Source organism: Balearica regulorum, chromosome 3, assembly GCF_011004875.1.
Source record: "Balearica regulorum gibbericeps isolate bBalReg1 chromosome 3, bBalReg1.pri, whole genome shotgun sequence".
In the NCBI taxonomy this organism is placed as follows: domain Eukaryota; kingdom Metazoa; phylum Chordata; class Aves; order Gruiformes; family Gruidae; genus Balearica; species Balearica regulorum.
In genome coordinates, this window is record NC_046186.1 from 97,915,835 (window position 1) to 97,942,421 (window position 26,587).

Sequence of the window (26,587 nt, forward strand, 5' to 3'; positions counted from 1 at the left end):
TTTAACTATGTATACTTCTGAAGCTGTTAATACTGTATATGCAGGGGAAAAAAGTCAGCAAAGGACTGAGAGAGTAACAATGGAAATACTGAACTTGTTACTGGTACTTACTGCTCAAAGGCACCTGAATAAGTGCATTTAAGGAAATCAGCATCTTACGCACTAATATACTAGTACCATGGCTTTATGTGACATGGATAGACCAGCATAAAATACATTTCAGTACCTTAATATATTGTTGAATTAATTGCAAAAGTTACATTTTTATTACAGAAAATATACTGATCTTTATATAGAATGAAAAAATGCTAGCCCTGCAATTAGGAGAAGATGGAAATCAACAGATGATATATAGCTAGTCTGTTAAGGTGTAAACCAGTATAAAACAAGCTAAAGAGCTGTGATTAATAGTTAACACTGGAGATCTATACTGAAATAAAAATGCTGTGGAAAAATATTAACAAGCTTAAAAATCAAAAATGTGTAAACAGAGACATTTGGAGGTAATATAATGTGTACAATATTACTTACTAACAAGAAAAAGACAAGTCTTAAATACAGACTCAAATTTCTGTGGAATTGGGGTTTTGTCACAATAGTGCATTGCAGAACTTAAGAATTTTACTTCAAAAATTAAGTGCATCCAGTGATGAAAAGTGTTCACACCTTTGGTTAATTTGTAGTGAGCAGTGGTCATGCAATCAAAAATTATTCAGCCAAGAGGTTTAAGCATAAACCTGTAGTTCTGTTTTCATTTTTGTGGCTATCAAGCATACATGGTATTTGTTTGTAGGAAAACTTTATCTGTTATTTAAAAATAACTGTAGCATACTAGGGGGGGAAAAATACACTCTTGGGTTATAGACTACTGAATGAATTTTCGCTGAAATTTTCAAGACTGAAACATGCACTGCTCCTGCTTGGAACATTTGATTGGTTTTATTCTTGTTTTGTTTCATTCCACAAGGGATGACATGCCTGCAGCTCTGGAAGCTTTAATCAACTGTTACAAGAAGTATGGTAAAATTCTTCAGCTTCATAACATCTACTGTAGACTGATAGAAAAAGGGGACGCTGATCTTCTGCAAAAGGGTTAGTTGCATGTAGTCAAATGCTGTCTCGTAATATAGAGTGTTTTCTGCAGGCTTTTCTTCTGTGATTTATATATAATTTCTTTCAACTGAAAGAAAAACATAAAAATGTATTTATATGTGTAACTTTAAAGCACTTAAATGATGCCTGTGTTCTTCAGATTGAAAATTGGTATTAATTTTAAATGTAGAAGAATCCTAATGTTTGGATAATACAGCATCAAGCTCTCAAAATGAGTGCTAATACTTGTTCTAGCTACGTATATTACTATGAAGAAACAACTTAATAGTAACAACATAATAGTAAAACAACACGTGTTTTTCAAATAGTTGTGCAGTTTAGAAATCCGATACCTTCACTCTCTACAAGTAGAGAATGCCAATATATAGTCTATTTTGTTAAATGTAATTCAAAATATAGTGCAGATAAACAGAAAAACAATTTAAATATGCTCAACTGCAAAGCTATAATAAGTGGTGTAATATGTTGTAATCACTCCGTGTGTTTCAAAATTTATTTGCCTATAGCTTATTCTTGGAGTTTTGTGATGCTTGGGAAATATTAGTATTAAGAATATCTGATGTATATATTAAAAGGCTTTAATATATTTAGTAAATTACTGAGGTTTTTTCTCTCTTAGTTTCAGATTTTATAAGCAGAGAATATGGTGACATGATGGCTCTTTACGATCTCTTCTTCGCCTTCTTGCAAACAGGAAAATACAAAGAGGCCAGGAAGGTCATTGAGGTGGGATTTTAACTATAGTACTCTAGTCGCGCAGCTATTTAGACTCTTAATTAGAAACATTTAAAGTTTTTAACCTTTAATTAGACTTGTTCTGATTCATGTTAATAGAATTCAGTCCCAATAAAAAAAAAAAACCAACCTCGACCAGCTTTGTTTTGTATAATTACAGTTCAGAAGAGAGACGGTCTTGTCATATATTGAAATTGTTTCCTTACTTTTTCAAATTCACTGTTATGTATCAAAATGATATTTGCATATTAAATATCGGATTGTGGAACAATTAAATTAAACTGGCATTCCTGGGTGTAAAGTTGCTAATCCTCTTTCCGAAGGAATTCTTTGTTCTTAAAAGCACTGGAATTTAATTTGCTGCAGACCATGCTCAGATTTATTTGTAATGCTTGTCTACAAGTTAATCAGCCAAACAAGCGCTGTCTGCTACTGTTTGGCATTTAATTTAGCATTTCTTCTCTCTCTCTCTTTTTCAGGATAGTAAGCAGCTTATAGGAAGTGGTAGGTGACAAACTTGGTCTATTTAGGATTAGTATATTTTATCTAGACTTGATTGAAATTGTGCTTACTGAAATTGATAAGTCAAAGGGGCAGCTGCAGACTCTGCCCAGATTGTGATTATTTTTCTTCTTAACACAGTTGTATGTTTTTAAAATGCTGCATAAGTTTCCTGGTTAATGTGTGGGAGGAGGCATCTTGCAGAAGTAGTAATACTTTGTCCTCATCGTTTTTGTTATGTACATACACAACTCTGTAACCTAATTTGGGGTTTTTTTCCTTCTTAACACAAAATACTCCTTTTTCCTAATTCCCCGTAGAATATTTGAAATACCATTTCTCTGCTTCACTTATCTAATAGAATTCTTGCATTTTAAAAAATCCTAACTCAAGATCTGCTTGTTTGTCTGTGGTGGAACAATACTGTCCTGCTGTGGGGTATGTGGAAATTGCTAAGCACAATGTTGAAGCATTGATATTTTTGTTCTCAGATGTTTTTTTGGAGCTCCAATCTTATAATATGGAAGAATAGAAATATCAGTATCTGACAGAAGGTGACACTGAATGGTTGAGGTTTTTTATAATAATTAAAGCATATAGGAGGTAAAAGGATGAAATCCAAGAATTGGAAGTAAAACTAAAGCTACATGAATAGACCTGGTACTTAGTGTGGTTTAGTGGCTGTTTCTTTGATACTGGCATTTAATTTCTGAAAATTTATATTGGTGGCTACAGTTCAGCAGTCATGAATAGGATAGTAAGCAAATTGTCAACTTGTTGGGGCTTTGAAACTTTTGTTGTTTTCTTAATATGTGCCAAATTATCTCTGCAAATGTTCAGTATTTAGTGATTAATTATCAATTATTAGTAGCCACAGACAGACACTTAGGCATAAACCTGAAGACCTGAGGTATCTGGAGACTAAAAGGAAGTTTTCCTAGCTTTTTATACTATTTAGAATAGATTTTCTTGCTCTTGCCCAACTTCTGTGAAGTATGAATTAAAGCTTTGTCTGTGCTGTTGAGGAAAGGAGGTTTTAAATTTTGGAATTTTTAGGAGTATAAGAATTTAGCTAGGAATAATATGCATGTATTTTACCAGTGGATAAATTGGCACAAAATCAATTACTATATGGTGTGTTACATTTTAAGTATGCTTTTATTATGTAACAATATGTTCAGTATTTCCGAAGAATTTTTTTCCACAAAGCGGGGTGTGTGGGGGGGGAATCTTAAAATTGGTATTTTGCTGAAGAAGAAAATAGCTTTTATTGTTTTAAACCATGAACAAGTTACTGTTTGCTTTTCTTGTTTGTTGGGAAGTCGAAGCCTTAATGAATGTAATGTGGAAGATGGAGTACACAGTGTATATGTATTCTTTTCTCTAGTCCAGTGTTTTTTGCAACTAAACTACTTCTCTTGTTGGCTGTCTCAGGTTGTTGTTCTTTTTTTCTTATGAAATAATATTCAGTAAAGGTGATCAATTGAGGCCACTTTCTCTTTTTAGACACTCTTGCATATTAGACGTAGATTACCTTTCAGCACGTACTTTTATCATGTATTGCTGATTGTGGTGGTCAGTTGATTTTAGTGATATCATTTGTTTTAAAAGTATCTACAGGGTTAATGAAGAATATCTAAAAGGGTAGTAATGAAGCTGGGAAAAAAAAACCTTTAGGAGCCAAGGAAATGAAGACCACGGAGGATATCCTTGTTTAAATGGGATGTTACTCATTGGAGACCACTGCCTCTGCTTGCTCTTGCTGTTTTTAGAAATCAGAGATACCCTAGATGCTTATGTGAAACTTATGGACAACTGCTGCGTTGAAAAACTTGCAACTCAAAGCCCCAGAAATAACTCTTAAATCTCAATCTTTGGTAAAATGCAACTGGGTGACAACAGTGGGAAAGGAAGAAGGGTAAGATTTGAGTGAGATATAAATATGTGATATAAAAGCTTGTGTTTTGGGGTATCATAGCAAGAAAGCTGAAAATTCTGGGGCTCATCTGTTTGCTTGAAGGACAGCAAGACTAAGCAGAGAATGATAGTATAAAAGACAATGGAAAGTGAATAGAAAGAGATGAGACAAAGAATGCAGCTCACCAATACCAGAACAAATAAACTGAAGTGTGTGGTAGTTTGGTGCTGTGAGTGTCTTTTGAAGCGATGCTAAGTGGAAGAGAAGCTGTGATTGAGAAGACTGGGGACAGGGTGAGGGGAATGCGGCTAAGTTCTAAGGCTTTACAGAGTTTGGTTCATAGGTAACAGTCTGCAAGGTTGCTGGACTGCCTTGTTAAGCTTTTGGAAGTCTGTTCTCATTTGTTCTGTGGCAGGTAGCAAGAGAAGAAAGCTCCTCTCAGACACAATACCTCCGAATGAAGTAGCCTTGGCTGCTCTGTAAAGTAAAAGTTGATTTTATTCTGTGCCTGGAGATACCTAAGCCTTTGAAGTTATGCTGATAGATGGATGTGCTGGTAGATGCTCTTTTGCTTTCCACTGGGACCAAGTTCTACCATTGAGTGCTGTAGTACATCAAAGTAGGATTTAGGCTTCAGTTCTTAATTGCACCTCAACAGATAAGTTAGTTTTTTGTCTTGAGTCCTTCAAAGGCGATCATGTTAAAAAAAAAAAGTTGGCACATCTCTTGTCTGGTATATAAATGGTAAGAGAACTTTCTAGAGCCTAATTCCCCAAATCCCTCCAATCCACAGCTGCTTACCTGTAGCTAGGGACAATTGGAATTCCCTTATGTCTACTCAGTTGTTGACTGCCGCTTTACTAAATTGCTTGAGCTGATGGTTGAGAGGTGAATGGATGTGAAGGTCATCCAGGAGAGTGGGAGTGACAAAGAGAATGTTACACCACCTTGGAGGAATCTACTTCCTTCCTCCTTCACCTGTTATTCTGTTATTTTGTTTGCATGCTGCATGGAGGTTTAAAGATTTCACTACCTAAAGTAGTTAAAATCTAGTTGTTGTCTCTCATTTTGGTCTACTTTTAATTATTTGATCATCTCTGAATTCTGCACTGAGATCTCATACTTGCAGCTGTTTTGCCTGCGTGATGGTTGAATATTTCTAGACTTGCCCTTTTTCCTTCATTTATATTCATGCTGAATATAATTATCAAAATACTCTCTGAATCTGCATGTAATTAAGCCTGCGTCCACACTAGGCTTTTTCTGGTGGAGTTACAAAACATGTATCATTAAATACTCTAACAGTCCTGCAGCAGACGTTCAAGCAAGACCTTCTGTAAATCTGCTTAGCAAAAGTCTAAACCATGTTTTCATTAAGTAGAAATGTACTACACCTATGGCTAAAGAATGCAAGGTTTTAAACTGGTGTTAAATCCATTTCTGCACTGTATTGATAAAATCATTACACCTTAAACTGTATTTCATTGGACAGCAAAATACTTCTGTAAAAAAATCAGAACAAGCCTCACATTAAAAAAAAAGATACCAGGTCATTGGCACTTTCAGTTAGGAGCTTATGGACTCCTCCGAATGCAACTAGGTTTTTGTTGTTTGACAGATACTTCTTGAAGTCTTTCTAGATCAATTCATATCAGCTATTAAATTAAAATTGTTCCCTCAATGAAGGAGTAAAAGCTCTTGTTTCTGCTGTGTTTGTAGTTTTACTGGAAATGAAGGCTAAGAAAAGATTTCTTTTATTTGGGATATAGGGAAAGATCTCAGAACTGTATGGCAGAAGTTTTTAGTAGAAGACCAATTTGCTACCACAAGAGGAACCTCCGTTGAGAATGGAAATGCATAGTGCATGGCTTCAGAATCCCTTTAACTAGATCTTAATGAAGTGTGATACTTTCCTCATCTTCTGCCCTTGTACTAAATACATCATTTATATTTAATAGTTATATATATCATACCATATCTCACATATCTCAAAACATTTATGTGAAGAATTGAGGGACAAACAGTTGTGGAATGCTTTAATGAAACGTGTTCCGATGTGAATAAATGCAAGAAAAGGCATTTGCTGCTGAAATTCAAGACCTGACAAAAGAACTGTTTTGGGTGAGTTTAGTGTGCAGGAATATATCTATCAACAGATGTCAAGTTAATTCAGGAGGTAAATAGATTTAAGCAAAGAATTGTGACATCCACTGTCAGCAGACCTCAAGATACCAGTTGCCATTGGATTTAATCTACCATAAAAACAATGAGAATATTTCTACTTGATATTGAGAGATTACAACCTCCTTTCATCCAGATTGCTTTTTTAAGAGTCTACATCATGAAATTGAGTCTTGCTGATTTTATGCTGGAGATAAACTATTGGGAGAAGATACTTTCTTGATTTGTGACAGCAGGATTTAGGGGTTTTTTAATGTGTAATTTAATGGTGGTTATATCTAGTGTCTGAATTTACCTATAAAGACTCAGTTTTGGTCCTGTTAAGAGTGGAGTTTATTAGAACAAAATTTCTACGTTTGTGAAAGTTGAATGCAAATTGTATTAGAATAACGGTGGTCTGAGATTGAAGAGTAGTTTGTAGGGGGTGTAATAGCTTTTATTAGAGTAACTGTATACAACTGAGAGGGAGGGGAAACAGTGAAGAGCTTTTAGGCATGCAAGGCCTATAATTACAAGGAAAGATTTTTTTTTTCTTACTATTGAGTCCTATTAGTCTAATAAAAGCATTACTTTTCCTTATGAAACTGGACTCTGATACAGCTATTAGTGAAGTTGGATTTTGTGTCCACACATATATGTATGTGTGTATGTGGGTTAAGAAAAAAATGGGTGCTTACTAGTTCGGTGCACATTATTTAGAAGTTCTAAATAGTGCTTTCTTAAAATGAAGACAATGAATATGTTTCAAATAAGTAAATTTGGTACAGGACATGACTACTGAACAAATTCCTTCCAGAAGGGGAGAGGGTAATGTGTTTGGAATGTGAGATTGTGTAAGACCTGTGCATCCTTTCTTAGCTCCAGGGACTTTGTGTTAGAGGGAAGATACTACTGAGTTTTATAATGTTTTTTTCATTCATCATACGACATAAAACCACATTGCAATACAAAGAGCAAATTTTTGTTCTGAGTCAGGAACATCCTTGAGGATTTTCTATTGAGCAGAGTTTTGCATATTTTTGATGTCACCTTTTCTTCCAACATGGTTGTTGTGAAGTTCCCTTATTGTCTAATGATTTTTTTATAATAATACTTCACTGCATAATTTCTCTTGGAAATCTTACTGGTAAATGTGGGATATTCCAATAGTACTTAAGCGTACATCAGTCTCAGTTGGCGTGAGTAATGCTAAAATTGCAAAGCTCTTTCCCATTTTTATTTTGATATTTTTGGGAAATAATGAAGTTTCATTACACTTTTCTCAATGTCTGCTTAACGTAAAGCAGCATGTATTCCTGTTTGAAGTGAAATAAATAAAATCATGAGTATTTACTCAACAGATACTAATTGTGTTGGTAAAGTCAGTGAACTGCATAACTGACAGAAGCCTTGAGGCAAATACATACTTCATGGAAAAACCCCACCTCAACAGTAGAAACTTTCTCAGTGGAGACTATCTTTGCATTTGCTTACTAGGAACTACTGCTGCTTTTTATGTGAAAATTAACCTAGTAGAAGTAGGCTAGTTGCTACCATGAGTAATTGTAGGATAGGCAGAAAGGAGAGCATAAGCTTGAATTGTAATCGCTTCCAACAAGAGAGTTTGGATAAATATGTAGATGTGTGTCCTTTTATGTCTTTCACTAAATATCAGATAGTGCAAATAAAATATCAAATGCACTATAATTCAGTAGGTTTTGAAGGCATAACTTGCAGCGGAACAACTCATAATTTTCGCAACTCTGATGCTGTATTATAGTACTTGCCCTCATTATCAAACATGAAAAGTAGTCATGTTGAAGGTACAGATTTAATTGTATTCAATCTTTCATAGTTATCCCTTGCCCCAAAAAGTTGAGCAACTGTCCAGATGTTTCACATGACCCTCTCATTAAAGAAATCAGTATTATGGGGGTCGGGTTGTGTTTAGTTGTATTTATTTCTGGGAAAAAAATTGCTTACAAAGAACAAAAACAATTACTTTTTTTTTTAAAGAGAAATCCCATCTTAGATCCGAGCAGTTTGCAAGGTTTTCTTTTGTTTAGAAAGAATAAATTGAATGAGGATATCTTTCTGTGCAATCACGAAAGAAACCATTTTTGCATGAGACCCCCAAGACCTAAACTTCTTTCAAGGTGGAAAATGATCTTGTAGAAAAAGTGTTACTTCCAGTGTCTGCCGTATACAGATGTAGCTCTAGTCTTATCCTGGTAGTACAATGACTTAAAGAAAAGCTGAGCTAGAAGGAAGTAATGTGTTTTATTGGATAGCTGATATGATTGCAACAGGGAAGATGCTTTTTGATGCACAGATTATTTTTAGATTACTCAGTCTTTACAGCTGCATCTTTTATAAACTCTTGGACTATTGCATAAAAGTTGGTATGTTCAGAGCCAGTAATCCAAACAGTCTTCTGTATTTTCTGTATATCCCACTATGGTACTTCACTTACATTGTGCTATAAAGATTATAATTAAGAACTACAGCAAAGTGGTATACTTGTTTCATACATATGAACACAGATTTAAGATATTTTAAAAAAAAATCTTAATGTAAATGTTTTAATCAGTATTTTTTTAAAACTAATGCATTGCTATTTGAAGGTGAGGGAGTATTTAATAAGAGGCAAAAATGTAACAGAAGTGGAAGATAATTTCAACCATCTCATTAGCTACACTTAGATGGCTACGTAAGGTGCAAAACCTGCGTATTCTTTTAATTTTCTGATTGAGCAGTATACCTACTACTTAGTAAAAGTGAGGACTTCTGCCAAGAGTTTTAACACAGGAGAAGATTCAAGCATAGCTTACGGTGTTTATGTTGTAAAAAACTTTGTTCAAGTAAGCTGCCATGCAAAAATATCTCAGGCTTCATTGAAGCTGCATGGAATTTGTGAGATTTTCATAGACATTTTTGTGGAATCAGGGAAAAATCTGTCTTTAAATTAAGAACTTCCCATCAACTGTTCTGTTTGCACTGATGCTTATGTTAGAGAGCGCTGTTAGAAATGACATACATCAGTTCTTATAGCTGTCTGTTCAAGGCTGTCTGTTTGGAGAAGTGATGCGTTTTCTTGCAAAACATTGCTTTGGCATCTAAATCTCAGTAACTGGTTCTGGTACTGGTAACATAAGTCTGTTATGGCTGTTGATGTAACTCATCATGAAATGTTCTTCTTCCTTTAGCAGCATTAGCTGTCTCTTACTATTACTGGCTTTTGCAGCTGCAAAGAGAGGAATGAATGGATCTACCTGTCCAAAAATACAATCAGAAAGTGTAGCATGGATGGTGTTTATAAAATTTGGCTGTTTCTTTCCAATATGTTTGGATTGGTGATTATAGTAGAACTGTTTCCCTAAGAAGAGATTGAACTTCGGGAAGAAAATGTAAGGATTTAGAAGAAAACATAAAACACTTGGAGGGCAGAATTAAACTTGAATGGTTAGAATTGCTGTGTTATTCATGGTGAAGTTATACAGTGAAAGGCTAGAATAAGTTGTCCGCAATATGTAACAATTATTTTGCCAGCCAGTGCACAGTAGTAGTTTGTGGAAGCACAGTGTTGGAAGGTTAAAACAAAAGAGTAATCCATCTTGCGTCATGTATATGCCAAATGGAAAATACTTCTTCTGGCCTCTAAATAGCTATGCATTTTAATCCAGCTATAGAAAAAGTGGTCCTGTTTTGGGACATTCTCAACTCTTTTCTGAAAGTCCTCTTTTTGAACAGTAGCACAAGGTTTCTGGTCTGTATGTTGGTTTTCGTGGGTTTTCTCTATAAGTTTTGTGTTTAAAGAGAAAAAGGTTGCTTTAGGCAAGTAGAGAGAAGTAAATAAATATTTTCCATATGTCTTCTGTAAATTTTTAAAATTTTTTTTTAAGTAAAAAAAATAGTATTGGTCTATTGGCTGTAACAGTTACAGAACACTAATGTAAACAAAACTTGAATATTTCCATCATTAAAAATCTGGAAAAACATTGACTAGCTTCCTCTCTGACAGGTCAGTATTTTCCCAGACAATCTTTTCTTTCAGCTGAAACAGGTAGAAATTAGCTCAAAAATGTTAGTACAGAAGAGATTTTTCTGGTGATTGGACCCCTTCAATCACCTGTCTGAAGTGACTGGTTTTAGGAAGGAGGAGAGCAAATCAAATGCTTTCAGTGTGTTAAGATTGTTGGAGTCACATGATTTTTGAGTACTGCTTGGCGATAGTTCTTCTAAAAATACATATTTTTCCCCTTCTTGTTAGTTTTCCCTTCTGTGTGTGAAGGTATAGAATCAGTCAGTAAATTAGTGTAGGGTTGTATGTTGAACCTCAGAAAGATAGTAACAAATGTAATCAAAAGTGTGGAACGATTTCTGTAGGAGATATGACTAAGTAGGTGAGTTCTGCTTAGCCTGCAGAAGAAACAGTGAATTATTATATATACCACTCATGAGATTAATATGAAATGGAAAGGATAAAGAGAAATCAATTGTGTATTGTCTTCCAATACAGGATCTAGGGGCTTCAACCGAAGCTAGTAGAAGCTCGGCTGAAAACAAACAAAAAGCGGTAGTATTATGGTGCTTTTCTGCAGAAGGTAGTTGAGGCAACCCTTTGCCAAAAGATCTTATGATAAATCTTACGGGATTCCAGGGGCAACCAGAAAAGCTGATGGAAGAGAAATCACTTACTGGAAACAGTGTGACCCACTCATCCTCAAGTAGTTGGAGAGTGAAAGAACGCCAAGGGGGAAGTATTGCTGGGGCTTCTCTCATTTTATATTCTCTTATATGCACAGTTGGGGAGAGGATAACAAGCTAGATGAACCTTTAGTTTGGTACAGTACAACTATTTTATATTCCAAGAGAATGTAAAAGCCAGAAAACGTCCACGTTTAGTTTATATGCTGTATTAATTGCTTGGGACTCTCAATAGTTGTTTCATTCTTTAAAGCAGTGAATGTCTTAAAAAAATAAAAAAACCACCAAACCACAAAACAGGAAGACTCAGTAATAGATTTTTTTTTTTTTTTAGTTCATTGAAACAAGCAAGATCAAAATAGTAAATGGGAATTTGGAAGAATAATTAGAGTAACAGGTTTTTACTTTTTTTTTGTTTTATTTGTGCATTTTTTTATTCTGTATTTTAGTCTGCTGTATTGTAGAAAGTCTGCTTCCTGCTAAATGCAATGTTTAAAATTCCCTAAGATGGTAAGGGATAAGCTACAAATATGGACTATCAGGCAAGCCCTGGAGATTTAGTTAATCTGACCTAGATGTTCTTTTGATGATTGAGACCTGCAGTATGTGAAAACACTTCTCAATTTCAAAATGAAACACAAGGATATCTGTTGTATAACTCAGCTGTCCGTGTAGTGACAGACACATCAATCATTTCTGAACAGGAAAGGATTTACTATAAAAAGTTTGTAGCTTTGAAGCTGTTGAGTTCATTGGCATTCGGATCAGCAATGATATTGGAAGTTGTAAGTGAATTCAGCATTTGAATTTTACCATGTCCTAAAGAGGATTAGCTGCAAATGCAGGCAACATACTTTTTTCTTTTTCATTTTCAAGAGCCTGTTGTGTAAGATGTTAATTCTTGACTTAGTTTTCAGCATATTTTATGTGCAACTGCTTGGTAGCTCTTAAAAAAAGCACTGAATGGGTACCTATAAACATAAATAACTGGGGGGGGGGGGGGGGGGGGGGGGGAACTAGCTGGAAAAAAAGCACGTACCTGGAAAGCAAAACTGTTATGTACACCACTTTCAAATACTTGGAAGCCACTATTTTTACATCTTGGATTGAGACTTTTTTTTGTAGTGCAGTTTAGATACATAGAGAAAATGTTCCATGTTGAAGAACTGTGGGGTTACTGTCCTATTTTTTTAAAAACCTTACAATGATTGCATAAAGTGGTTTGGATGATTGGTGGAATTAAATGGCTTAACATTTACTCTGCAGAACACTGCTTCCTATACGTTTAGAAAATGTTAATGGTTTTGACTATAGTTTTGCATGCTAGTTTTCTGGTATATGCTGAATTATTTCAGAAAGACGTAATGGTAATAATTCTGCACTTGGAGGAATCGGGAAGGAAATTATCTGTGTTAAAAAGATAGAAGGTGAATTGACTTTTTCAGTGGTAATTGTTTCCACTGTTGTGGAACTGAGACTCAGTATTTCTCACAGCTTTTTGTTCAAACCGCCTCTTTTATGCGAAGTGGTGTTTAAATTTTGGAAGTTGCACATCAAGTTTAAACAGTAGAAACTTCTTATAATGTTAACAGCTAAAAGCCTTCAAGAGTCAAAACACATGTTTCTCTGTAGGGATGAGCAGGCATTTTCTCACAATCACTTTGAGCTATGTTAATGTGAAGCTGGACACCTGAAATGAAAGCAGAGTCCTCTCTGTAAATGACCCTTGTGCTAAAACAAGAGACTATAAAGAAAGTAAATTTGAGTACTCTGTGGGAGGGAAGGGTAAGAGGTGAAAATGATGGATGGTTTGCACATAGGGGGTTTTTATCAATTTTTTTAGATGTCAGACATAAGTACTGGCATGCCTGTAACATGTTTATTTAACAACTTTCAATTTTCTTATGCTTATTTAAGAATTTATTTAAGCGGAGGAACCAATATTCTGATTATGGTCTGTGGTGCTGAGAAGGCACAATGTGGCAGTCTATAGCAGATGGAGTTTCCAAGGATTGAAACCTTTTTGAGACTGTATATTCTGGAGCTGTAGTCCACTCGAAACAACAAAGGAATGAATAGGCAAAGGCTCATCAAACCTGGGAAAATTAATAACAGAAAGAACTATGGCATATTGACTATAATACATCAGTTCCTCTGTGTACGCACACATAAGAGTAAGCCTTTGCTCTGTTCTAGGATAGGAATTGCCTCACAGTCGGTATGCTTGGCATCTGCATTGGCAGCGCGTTACAGTTGTTACAGTTACTGCTCTGTAAATTCCTGGTTTTCTTACTGAGCAGTAGCAAGAGAAGTCAATATCTAAAACCACTGCTGTTTTTAGACATTAATAGTTATAAGAAAATGGCTAATATTAGCAGAGAAGGGCTACCAAATGGTGATGTTGCAGTTTAGAAGCATATTTTTCTAGTTGCTAAGACATTGCAGTGGTGTTGAATATGAACATTTCATTGTGAAGATAGTTTGGAAACATTTGGTGTCATTCTTTACCATGAGTAATACAAATGATTACCATGGGTAATAGCAATAATACTCTATTACAGTGGTGATAGAAATTATTTAACATTTCAGTTCATCTGAAACGTATTTTAAATCAACTCTCTTGGCAGTGTTCAGCCAAAAAGCAAAATGTCTTGCATAAAATGACTGCAATTTTTAAGTCTCTCATAAATGCAACCTAGCTCGATTATTTGTGAGCTTGTTGTCTCATTCAGATTTCAAAAAACAAATAAAAACGATGAGCTTTTATTATGAATGCATGCATTATGTGTACTTTTCCTTAGAATGTCCTGTGTGAAGTAATGCACTGCTGCTTGTGGAAATATTTTACAGACTCCTGGCTTGAGAGCACACTCTGGAAGGTTGCAGTGGTTTGCAAGAAAGTGTATATCGAGTAATCAGGTATGTGGCTTGTGTGATGTCTTCTATGTAACTGTCATTACATTCCAAGAAAAATTGTTTTGAAATATTTCATTGCTTGATTTTTATGTTTGTGAAAGGATGTTTGACAGGCTGATGAGGTGAACTTAATGCTCTGTGTAAATGCTGGTGTATACTTAAACAGAAATATTATTTTAGCTGAATGCACACAGCGTGTAAGTGCACATATATAGAAAAATAAGTGTTTGGCTGAGGTATAATGATGATGTTCTTTCTTTTTAAAGATGGAGACTTTGGAACATTTGGTAGAATTAACTCAGATTCTATTTGAATGTGATAGAGATGAGATGTACTACCACCTGCTTCAACTGTGTAGTAAGTGAGCTTGTAATCTTTTTTCATTTTGTAATCTGGTTTCTTTTGTGGTTGGCGATAGAAAATAACTGTGAAGTGGAGAGGAGTTTTATCCTAATATGCAATTAGCCTGCATACCGTTTCGGAGGCATCTTGCAGGGGAGAAAGTACAGGTTGGTTTTTTTTTTTACCTGCAGACCTCAATGCTTATGTAGTATGAGTCTTTCAATCCATGCTATGGTCTTGTGTCCTAATTTGAAAATTTACTGTGTTTCGGTTTTTAATATGCTTAAAGAAGAAAAATTGCTCATTTGCTATATCTTCATAACTGATAAAAATCTGGAGTCTCCTGTAATTGGATCTGGTTCTGAAAGGTGATTTTTTTTTTTTTTTTTTTTTTTTAAATCTACCACTTCTTCACCAACCACAACCTAACTTTTGCATCTTTTGTAGGAATGGAACAGTTTTTAAAATTGAAAGTTCATTTCTATGCTACAGACTTGGTGTAGGATATATGTATAGTGGTTTTGATTTCCTCTTTTGTGTATTTTTCAGTCTGTGCTGGGTTTGTTATTCAATGTGTCATACTGTGTTATACATAACAAAAATTTTGGAAACTTTAGTTCTAGTTATTTTGAAGTCTTGAAAAAACATTTTGTATTACAGTTGGATATGGAGCACTAAATAGTAAATTGGGACTAAAAAAAGCATTACAGGGATTGCTGTGTATTTTGGTAATGTGTGTGTGTATATATATATATATATAAAAATGAGCCATTACAATAACTCGATCTATTGGTCATGGGAAAACTTGCATTTGAGCTTGAAGTGATTTTAGGCTGTTCCCCGTGTATATTTTTGGTTCACTAGAACTAGTGATGTTTTAATGCTAAATAAAATACTATTCAAACCCTTTTTTTCTTTTCATATGGTAATGAAAGAGAGTTCTTCCCCACTGCACTTGCCTCAAGCAGAAGAGATGATTATTTCCACACAAAAAATGAGCAGACCCCTTGAGAACTTTGTTGCTTTTCATTTCCTGAACAGCCTCAGAAAGCTTCAAAACCAAACTGTAGCGTTACCCAATTCTGGCTTTGTGCATACTGGTTCACCGTCAAAAATCAAGCAGGCCTGAAAAGCAATCTTGTCTCAACAGGGAGGGAGCCTTCCTGTTTCTCCACTCATCCTGTTCACCTCTGGCAGTGACTGAGTCTGACAGTGTGCCTGCTAGGAAGAGAATCTACAAAGATACAATTCATCAAATTCTGTCATACAAAATCTTCAGTCTTCTTTCAAAAGACAAACCTGATTCCATCTATTCAAAGAAGTGGAAAACGTTCGTAGGTTTCTGTCACCATAAAAGACAAAAACCATGCACATTCCTGCTTTCAACCATTTGAGATTATCTATCAAAGCTGCCCCATGCACAAATACAGTCGAGAGTTGTCACTGTGCACCTAAGCCGTAACTTCAGATTTATTTTAAGCATATAAAAAAAGATTATACCATCTAGTCTGAGCTGTGATCAAAAATGTTGAAAACAATGTGTTTGGTTTTGTAGAATCACAGAATAATTTGTGCTGGAGAGAGCCTCAGGAGTTTTAGACCTAGCCCTTTCCCAGAGCTAGGGCAGCTTCAAAGTTAGATCAGATCATGGCCTTGTCTAGTAAAGTTTTGAGTGCCTCCAAGGGTGGAGGTCAAACAGCCTCCCTGAGCAACCTGTTCCAAGGTTTGATCATCCTCAGATACTCCATTGCTGCAAATTTTAACCATCATCTTTCATCCTTTGCTATATACTTCCAAGGAGAGACTAACTCACTCTCCTCTGTAAGTGTCAGGTAATTGAAGACAGCAATTTGATCCTCTGTTAGCCTGCTTTTCTCTAGGCGGCTCAAAACTCATCTTCTTTGACTTCTTCTTTTATTCCATCTGCTCCGGCCCCATATCTGTCTTGATGGCTGAATTTGCTCCAGTTGCCAGCATCTCTTTTATGGTTGTGGACCCCAAAACTGGCCACAGTCCGCTGGATGTGACCGCATGAGCATCAAACACAGGGACAAGCACATGAAAAAGTGTTCAGACATTCTCTATCCTACTCCTAACTGCCATAATAATCTGCTTTAAAATGTCACCTGCAGTATTTAGTCCTTAAAACCAATCAATTTATTTGGTTAGTTGCTGACTTTACTGCCTCTTCCAAATAGGTGAAGTGATGCCAGAACCTTGTTGAAAGTAGGCTTGGATCTTGAACCAGCCCAGTTACATATCCATGTGTTTTCCTAAACCCATGCTGCTCCTGGAAAGAAGAGAGCATTGCACTGTAACATTTCAGTATTGCATTGCAGTATTGTTTGCAAAGCAGTATATACTGCTTCGAAACACCAACTTCATAACAATTCTAGAGAATACCCAAGTGTGTCATGCTGCTTCCAGGTGGCTACTCCAGCTTTTCCTTCTATTATGACTTAGTCCACTGGAGCCTGATCTACAGAACAGCTGAAATTCCTTAACTGACAGTGGAAGAAGAGGTGCTGACATGTGAATGATTCATTCCATCATCCGCCTTCTGACTGCCTTCTTGCCTTGCATCTCATTATTTCTGGGATTCCGAATTAAACCATGGAATGAAGAGATTACAGCTAGTGGATGTTGGGCTCAGGTAGCTGTGAATAGGACCTACAACCAGAAGTTAGTGCTGTTCTGGTGACTTATGATAGGAGACACAAGAAACCTCTTGCTGGATGTATTTAAATAGTAATTAACTGTTGTCTTTCACAAAGTCCAGCTTTCTATTTGTTTGCATGTTTGTGCAGTGGTACAAATATAAATTGCTGTTCTTGTTGAAAGTAATTGAATTATTCTGTGAATTTGGTAGCAATTTATTAAGTCGTTCTCTTTCAGAAAACTTAACTTTTACAGTATTCAGATACACTTCCCCCCCTTAGCAAAGTGATAGCCTGAAGGCCTAGAGCACTTCTTTGATTTGAAAGTTGTAAACTTCTGGGATGTAGATGCTCTAACTCAGTAGCAACATAACCAAAGAATTTCGGAACAGAACCTAGAAGTGGTACCTTAGAGTGTTAATGTTTTGCAGTAATTTAGAGATTTTCGTAATTGTTTTTACAATTAACAGTCGAGGATATTAGAACTGATGAGCTAGGAGGAACACTTCTGCAATATTTTCAAGTTGATTTCTCATTCATTTGAAAATTCATACTATTGGTTTGGGTGGTTTTCTGTTTGCATCTTTTGATGTCCTCTGTATTAAAAGTAGTTTAGAACTTTTCAAGTTGATGATCATATGAAGCAGAAGTACATGATTGATGAATTATTTTCCAAAGATACCTTTTTTGAATCACTTTAGATACTCTAAATGTATACTCTAAATGTTCTTTTATATGAAGATTTGAATCTTGTTTCAGAGAACAACGGTGACTGGGAAAAGGCTGAAGCTATTTGGACTAAAATTCAAGAAGAAAATGTTGTTCCTCGTGAGAAAACACTAGCCTTACTGGCTGATATACTTGAGAAAAATGGTCAGGTGGTTCCATTTGAGGTACCTAAGGTAACTGGAGTTTAACTTTCCTAGCTAACAATACTTTAAAATTTCTTTCTTTCTGTTGAAAAGTGTTAACTGATAGCATTACAGTAACTTAAATAAGTTTGTTTTAAAGGTTAGACATGAAGATACCAGAAGTTTAAGTGCTTCTAGTGGGGAAGAAAGAAAAATAAGGATGCTCTGCAAGAAAAACAATGCAAAAGGTAAACTGAAAACCACTGGGGTATTTTCCCCCTTCAGAATTAATTTTAAGATTTTAACTACAGAGCAACAGATGCTTGCTGCTGCTTTTTGTTGATGTGCTAGTATGTTAGGAAAGGTACACGATGATGTTACCTGCCGATACTCTGCTTCAGAAGCTGATGTGGGAAGGATATGCTAAAATACTTAAAATGTCATTGGAAATGCTGACTTCTAAATGTATGTTTGAAAGCCAGTCTGCAGTGAAGTTGCCAGTTTTAAAATTACTGAAGTATTGCTGGTCTGTAGTTCACTTTATACTGTTGGGTTAGCATCATGTTCTAGACTTTCAAATGTATCCATTAAACACCAGAAACTTAATTTATGTACAGGATTGATGCTAAAAGTACTGGGTTTATGGGTCCCAGAAAATCTAGCTGTTTAGTCACAAGTTTTATTTTGTGAGACACAAGAAGTGTAGTGAGAAGATTAACATCAATTGATATAGCTGGGACATATTTATGGGAAGGCAATTACCTGTTAAAAGAAGTTGTACAGAGATTTTTCTATTTGCCCCTGCTGTTGAAGTCTTAATAAGATCAGATATGGTTCCAAAGTATGCTTTAGGTACCTTATTTAAGCTATGGATTTAGCAAAGAAATTAGTTAGATGAGATTAAATGAGATGGGACTTTGCTATGGAGACAATCATTGCTCTTTTCCTATCTGGCTTTTATCTGTTAGTCTGTTTTCTATTTGTTGATGTTGTGAGGCTATTTGAATCCTCCCTTCAAATAGAAACAATATATTGTGTTGTGTCTAGCTTCTTTACAACTAAGATTAAAGTTGTCCATATTTCTCTGTAGAATTTGCAAACTTTTCCTCCTGTTCTTCCTCCCCTAAGACAGACATAGATTATAAAAATAAAATCAAAATCTTAAGAAAATCTGAATAGGATAATCATTCTGAGGTCAGGACTGACATACACAACAAAACATTCTAGAACAGGAAAACAAAATGACACAAAGATTTTTAGTTCTTCATTGAACTAATTGTTACAAAGAAAGATTTAAATATATTTCCTTGTAGAAATAGATCTTGTATTTTTCCTTGTAGAAATAGATCGTCTGTTTTGTGTACTGTGATAATTGATGGTAACATATGCTTGACATCATATCCAATGATGGCAAGGTCCATTTCTGTACCCAACCAATGGAAAGCAGTATTCATACACCAAGTGCAATCCTGGTTCAGTCTGAAGACAACAGAGCTTTTGTAGGAGTCTCCTAACATAAGGAGTTTTTTGGCTTTAAAAAATAGAATTGAAACAGGCTTTCACAAGCAGAAAGGACAAACCTATCAGTAACCAGTCAGCTACGGTTTTGGTAATGAAATAATTAATCACATTTGTAATAGATTATACCAGTGAAAGGATTTTTGCTATTGTTGAATGTCATTGCTTGTCTACTGGTAGCTCAGACTTCAGGAAAGTGGAAGAAAAAATGTCTTTCCCACTGAATTGCAGTGTGAACATGCTATGGATGCTGCTGTTCAGCATCTGAGCAGGCAAGAGTGTTCAGCACATTGCAACAGGCCAAGCTTTAGCCTCAGACCTATAAGTAAATGTGGTGGAGGATTTCAAGACCTTTCCTGTGTTGTCCTGTTGTTTCATTCGTCTTTTGGTTGGCCATGCAATCGCTATTGTAATGTCAGACATAGGTCATATTCTCTCTCTGGCTCTCTCGTGTCTCTCTCTCTTGTTTGGATGAAACTCACATATGCAGAAGTGGATTTAGTTTCTACTGTGATATTTTTATCCTTTATCGCTGTTTAGATATATATATTTAATGTAGCTCTAAGCATCCAAAGGAGATTATGGATGGCAACTTTAATTCTAATTATTAACTCAGTGTAAGAGTTTGTGTGTTGTAAATAATAAATGTTATGCATAGTAATTTTTGTGCCTACATTTCGGGAAGTTTTTATGTGTACTCTTTGGTTGAAGAAGTTTAAGATTCAAACCAAAAAGTACATCGACGTTTTTGGTTTGGGGAATGCCAGCTTAAAATTCTGCAGCTCACCGTAGTAAGTGCTGTTAGTGTGATGCTTCTTGTTGACAGCAAGATTCGAATGAGTTGTCTTCATCTTTACTTTCAAAGTATAAGAAAAAAATCTTAACCTTTACCTGGGAAATTTGTAGTCATAGTCCATGTGTTTCTGAAAAGTTTTAATGGTTATTGTGGCTATTATTTGAAATGGGAAAGGGATTATTTTTGAGTTTCATTAAATGAAACATGCAATCACAGTTTAGATATAAAAGATCATTTGTGGTTCTTAACACAGCTTTCTAGCATATGTTACAGCCTGGATAGCAGTTTTAGCTGCATGTTTATAGCTGCATAATCTTGTTTCAGAAAAATAAATGACTGAAAAGTGTGCTTATCATTTTTTCCCCCTTTTTGGTAACATCTTTTCATACACTGACAGTTATTGTGAATGCATGAAATAAAACTGTTAATCAGTCAAACAAATGCAGCGTAGTTTACTTGTTAAATATCTGTATATTTGTAAATTGTATGTTTTGTATAAATCTTGTCGTAGCCAAATAATTTGATCTCCCCATATTGGAATCACCTCCTATATTATTTGTTAAATGCTGTTGTGATCATGCACCAGACACGGTAACTATATACCCCAGAATTAGGTGTTGCTTTAAAAATCCTGAGTCTTCCCCTTCTAACCGGCTGTGTTGGTATTTAGGCAACAGCCACATATAGGAAAACCAGCAGTAGCAAACTTTTTGTTCCGTGGAGGTATGTGTCAGTTGATTATTGTGTACCAGCAGTTTTGAACAAGCTGTGACCAACAGCTTTGGGCTCAAAGATGTAAGCAGAAGATAAATAGACTTAAGACGGACCTTTCCAGTGAATAGGTGACTTCTTTCTGTGATCAACATCATTGCAACATGACATTTAATTTTGGCTTTTTTTTCTTTTTTAGAGGCCTACAATATTTTCCTGAAAATGCAAGATAAGAGCGAGTTTCAGTATAATTCCTACAGCACCCTTATAAAAGCATTGTTAACACAGAATTGTCTTGAAGAAGCCATCGAAGTGAAACGCATGTAAGGCTTTTCTGTGTTTGGGGGATTTTAATTGTTTAGCGGGGGCTGTTTTTAAATAATTTCTGGATCATTTTCAGGTAAGCCCTTATGGGGAAAACAGGTCATGACTGGTAATTAGAGTTTATGGTAAGAAATACACCAGTGTTTCACAGAGCGGTTTGCCATATATTAAAAAGGTACTAGGGTAATGGTATGTGTTGCTAATAACTCATTTCAACTAACAGTATCAACAAATGTACTTGACATCAGAACTGAAAGTCTACCCTTCTGGCAGTCTGCCTTGTCCTCTTTAGAGCAATATCCAAACAGACAAGATTCCTTCCCTTAACTGCCCGTGAGCCTTCCCCTCGATGCCCATCCCTGCTGCTGTCCTACCCTGCCCATGCTCACTGGCAGCTGGCTGCCTGCCACATGCAAAATGGTACATTTGACTGTGATGCCAGTGGCTAGGAGATGACCATAAACCTTAGATCCAACTCTTACACTTCTGAAATAAATCCAACCTGCTGTCACGTGTTATTAGAATCACCACAATCGAAATAACCTTTAGTGAGTTGTATGGTACACCACTTGCTTTAATTATTGCCTGTAATGTGTGTTCTGGTCAGATTATAGGCTTCAAAGTAAAAGTGTTACTATTCATCAATGTAGAGGTAAGAACAACAAAAATTTAAGCTCAAGTAATTTAACTCTTTTGGTTCCTTCAGCTAGAACAGGAACAGTGGTTGTCATCAAGTGTGTTCTCTGACTGAATACAGTGGATTTCAAAGTGCCTGTAGGTAACTTGCATGATGCATAGGGCACTATAAAAATCGAATAATTTTTAGAATCAACTTATTTTTTGATGTTTTGGAACAGTATAGTGTAAGATGATGTTTATTATTTTCATGTTTTCTTTAAAAATGTTTAGACGGAAGAAATCTCTTTCATTGAAAAATTATTTGAATTCTGCTTTCAGAAGAACAAATAATGTTTTTTCAACTAGGTCTCAGTATCTGGGCTTTGTGGTAAGGAATGTTTGTGCTTGATGGATATATGGCTTATATCAAGGAAAAACTAAAACATTTTATCAAATTAAGCTCCCTGAAATGGAAGTAGTTGAGAAATTTTGCAAATAGAAGATGGAAAGGACACGTTTTAGAAGTACAAAGAATGTTGATACAATTTAGGTAGCATTCACAGAAGATTTTAACGTATCGAAAGATGTATTGAAAGATTATTGAGGGAAGGAGCTTGAAACTTTCTGCTTAAGATTTGTACATGCATTGACTGCTTCCCTGCTCAGCAGCTCAAACACCCTTGTAAGGAAGATGCACAAAGGATTGCATGTTACCAGCAGTAATTTGCAGATTGGAAGAGCAGAAAGAAGGTGGTGGCTTGTTCCTAGTATTTAGATGATTTGGAATTCCCACTTTATATAAGCGTTTTAGTACATATATTGAAAATGCAGGGAAAAAATGAATAAAAAAATATAAAGATTAAAAGAGTTGGAGATGTGTTTTAAAGGACTAAGCCTCTGAACCTTGAAGTATTTAGGAAAAAAGAAAATAGAGTTTAATAAGAGGTTCTATTCTTGGTCGCTGGTCAAAGCCAACTAGCATAATAACCCCTGTGCTTTTCAGAACTCTCATACCCATCTTGTAGCATAGAAATGCCAAATAATTACATTCTAAGAAGCCTGTAACAGCTCACTGTTGCATCAAGACAGAAAATGCTTCACATTGGCAGTGTTCATGGTGTTTATCTGTGTATCTTTTTTCTAGTAACAAAATCGTGCTTACATTACACATTTTCGAAAGTCTGTAAGTTTTAAATTATTCACTGAAATAGAGAAAGTGATTGTGTGTGTACACATGGTTGAAGAATAGCAACTCTGTATTTCGCACAGATTTCTGCATGCTTGACAATTTTTCCAACCTTGTATTACAAAGAGATTTCTCCTACAAAGCCTAAACGTGTGCAGTGGCCTGAAACTTGTGCAACTCCTAATATTTTCATAAAATACAGGAAAGCTACCTTCATTTCTATAAGCTAACATCTTTTTTTACTCTGCTTGAAGGCAAATTTGAAATTTAAATAATATTTAGAGAGTCTCAGTATGAGTATTAGCATAGACAACAAAATAAGTAATTTTTTTATTTAAAAAGGTCAGATAATTTTAAAACTTCCCTCCTGCTATCAGAACTTAGAAACTTCCATGAGAAAGTGATGTGTTAGAAGGAAATTGCACTCCTACTCTGCATTTGGAGAAAAAAACCAACCCAAACAGAAGGTTACTGATCTGCTGGTCAGCCCAAGTCTAGTTGCTCTGGCATTCTAGCACCATTTTGAGGAATATTTACTGCATTTAGTCCCAGAAGTTTTAAAGAGAAATTTAGGAGTATTGGAATGATGGATTAGTTCTGTAATAGTAGCTAACATCTATTTAATCACACTAAAGATTGGAAGATTGGAGAAACTAAATCCTTTGTTATATGTAATTTACAGTCTCATGCATGAGTTGTTGACTTAAGGGCTTTGACAGATGGGACAAAGGGGAAAAAAAAAAAAAGGCGGAACTGAGCAGTGGGTGCTTAGGCAGGGATTAAGAGGATTGGTTGGGAGAGTAAGAAAATCCCGAGTCCAGTGACTGCATTTGTGAGCCTGGGAGGCTGAAAGTGACTGAGAGGATAGTCATAGTGTGTGCGATGTGAAGGATTTTCTTGGGATTGAGGAGAATAATTTAGCAATGACCCTGCTTACCTCCCAATCCGCTCAGCCTGTAAGTTCAAGTAGGTAGGCTGCTCAGTTGTTTGCCACAAGATGATCAGTGAGGTTTATCTTGATTGCTGATATGGTAAATGGCAATGCCCCCCTTTTCTGTGTAGAGATTTTGTAATCTAGAAATGAACATTTGTAAAGTTATCCTTCTATATTAAAAATGTGGCTATATGTCATTTAGGAACGGGAACACGTTGCCGTAGAAGATCAATGCGATTGCTGGTTAGTCTCTCTTGACTAATTTCCAGAGTGTTAGAAAAGCTTTAACAGTGTTATTAAAGATTCTCTTTGCTATAGATATGTGAAGTTTTGTATTACAGGAGATAAAGAATTGATAAGCGAAATAGAATTTTAACGTGGCTAAGGCAGCAAATGTAGTATGTTCACTTTAAAACCTGTATACATCTAGATGACAGAAATTTGAAAATTAATCAACCAAATGATATGGTGTTAGTTCATAATATGCTTTAGTTTATGTTTAAAATATACAGTGCTGAAAATAAATGTTTCATTTTTATTGCTGAAAGAATAGTTTTACATTTTATAATTATGGTGACTATTGAAAAAAGAAGAAAAAGTATCCAGCTTAGGATACAACAGAACAATGCAGGGCATGCAGTTATTTTAGTCATCTAATATGTCAGCATTCAAGAATCTGAACCGATTGTTTAAAAAAAATCTTGTACTTTGTTTCTTTTGTTGCTCACTTCCAACTTTGTCATCTGTCAGAATGCAAAAAAAAATTATCCTTCTATAACCATTGACAGGATAACACAAAAGCTGTCTCCAGGTCGATATTTTGCAGCAATATTTTTAACATACGAACAGTAGTTTTTATAATTTCACCTTGGTGCTCAACCATTTATTATCGTATCAGAAGCATGTCAGTAATTCCTTTCTAAATGTCTGCTTCTTTTAGTGCTGAGACCCACATCAAGGGCTTCACACTGAACAGTGCTGCCAGCAGCCTCCTCATCATATCGCAAGTTAGGCGGGATTATTTGAAAGGTATGTCACAATGCTTGACCTTTACGTCACATTAATGCCTCTGCAGATTTTTCTTGTAACGCCCTTCGAATACTTGGATAAAGGAGTCCATTTAGCAAATTACCTGCTTATCAAGAGCCTTTTGTGGTAGCTGAGAGACGTAAATTACTGTACATGCATTTATAATACAGCTTGAATATGAATGTACTTGTCATTTGACCACTTAGTCCAGTTTCCATTCCATTTAACACAAGATGGGTTTTCTTAAGATGAATCACAGCTCTTCAGACATGCAAAATTTGTGCTCCAGAACGAGAGAAAGTACAGGCTTTCAAGTGCGTTAAAATTCACAGCACAAGTCATTTTGCTTTGGAAATTAACATACTTTAGAGCATCTGAAACAATTCCCAGCAGTTGTTTCTTGCATATTGTGTTGGTTGTGTGAGATACCAGATGAGTTAAATTGACTGTTAAATGTGCGTGATTGTGCACTATATGATTATAATATTGATTTAAAAACTTAATCAAATACTTTTTAATAGTTCTCAATACCAACAGTAGCAAAATATTCCATTTGGTTTTCTTTTTAATGTAACAATGATGATGATAGAAAAGAAAATGGTGGCTGAAGAGTATGTAAGTGTACGCAACAAGATGGTGGATAAAGTTTGTCATGTTATTTTAGTTCGCAGCACTGAGTGTTTTGCAGCCTAGAGTTCGGCTTCACAGCATTACATTTTACTTATTTAGTTGTTCGGTAGAACTCTGATGAGAGAGGAGAACTCTGCAAGCACATAGTTTCGCATGCAGTGCTGTGTCTTCTAACCTGCGCAAGCATAAGTACAGTGTTGATGTGTATTTTTGCCAGTGCCTTTAAGCATTAAAGCAGCTATATGTACAAAGAAAATGTATTGCACTGAATTGGGTTTTACTTTCATACCAGAAAATCCATTTTTGATTCTGCCATTGGTTAATTTTATTTTATTCCATTATGTGTAGCTGTAGTAGCCCATACACATGTAACATAAGCTGCATTAGAATACTCTAAGATGAGCATTTAGATGCATCTTCTCACTTGCACTCTTTCCAGCAGCTGATAAATTTGTCTTCTTTCAAATTCCTTCCCCAGTCAGTCTCCAGCCTGATGTCATTGCCAGGTGTCATTGACTGAAGTATTTGTGGCGAATGCAATTGCTTCTCTTGCTCGTGGCAAGTCTTAAGTTTTTGCAGCTTTCAAGTCCTTCACCTGACATTCCTGGCTCATTTCAGTCTAATAAATTTTCTGCTTTTTCTTGTCCAGTGTGCCACGAAGTTTTGCCAGGTCTTCCTAAGTACTACATACCAAAAATCTTCCCTTCTTCAGAACATCACTGATGTTTCTGTATACTGTCAATCTCTTGTGCTAACTACATGATTTCTTTTAAGCTAGCATACTAAGTTCTTTGCCACGCCAACACTCTCCCTTGCTGTACTCTAAAAATGTTTCTTTTTGCACAATACAGAGTTTCCCAAGAAGTCTGTGGAATTATGTTAGTGTGCAAAATTATATTTTCCTTTATCTTGTGCATTGAACAAGCTTTACTTTGGTAATT

The 26,587-nt window shown here is 35.6% G+C and overlaps 1 protein-coding gene across 2 annotated transcripts in view; it reads left to right on the top strand.

The window, feature by feature from the left end:
* LRPPRC (leucine rich pentatricopeptide repeat containing) overlaps positions 1-26,587 on the top strand; it is a 91,038-nt gene that overhangs the window by 49,795 nt on the left and 14,656 nt on the right. For both annotated transcript variants that reach the window (XM_075749099.1, XM_075749100.1), the window contains exons 24-31: positions 968-1,092; positions 1,733-1,839; positions 13,985-14,053; positions 14,317-14,407; positions 17,809-17,951; positions 18,061-18,148; positions 21,125-21,248; positions 24,928-25,016. In XM_075749099.1, the coding sequence (XP_075605214.1) occupies positions 968-1,092; positions 1,733-1,839; positions 13,985-14,053; positions 14,317-14,407; positions 17,809-17,951; positions 18,061-18,148; positions 21,125-21,248; positions 24,928-25,016 (836 nt within the window). The remainder of the gene's footprint in view (positions 1-967; positions 1,093-1,732; positions 1,840-13,984; positions 14,054-14,316; positions 14,408-17,808; positions 17,952-18,060; positions 18,149-21,124; positions 21,249-24,927; positions 25,017-26,587) is intronic.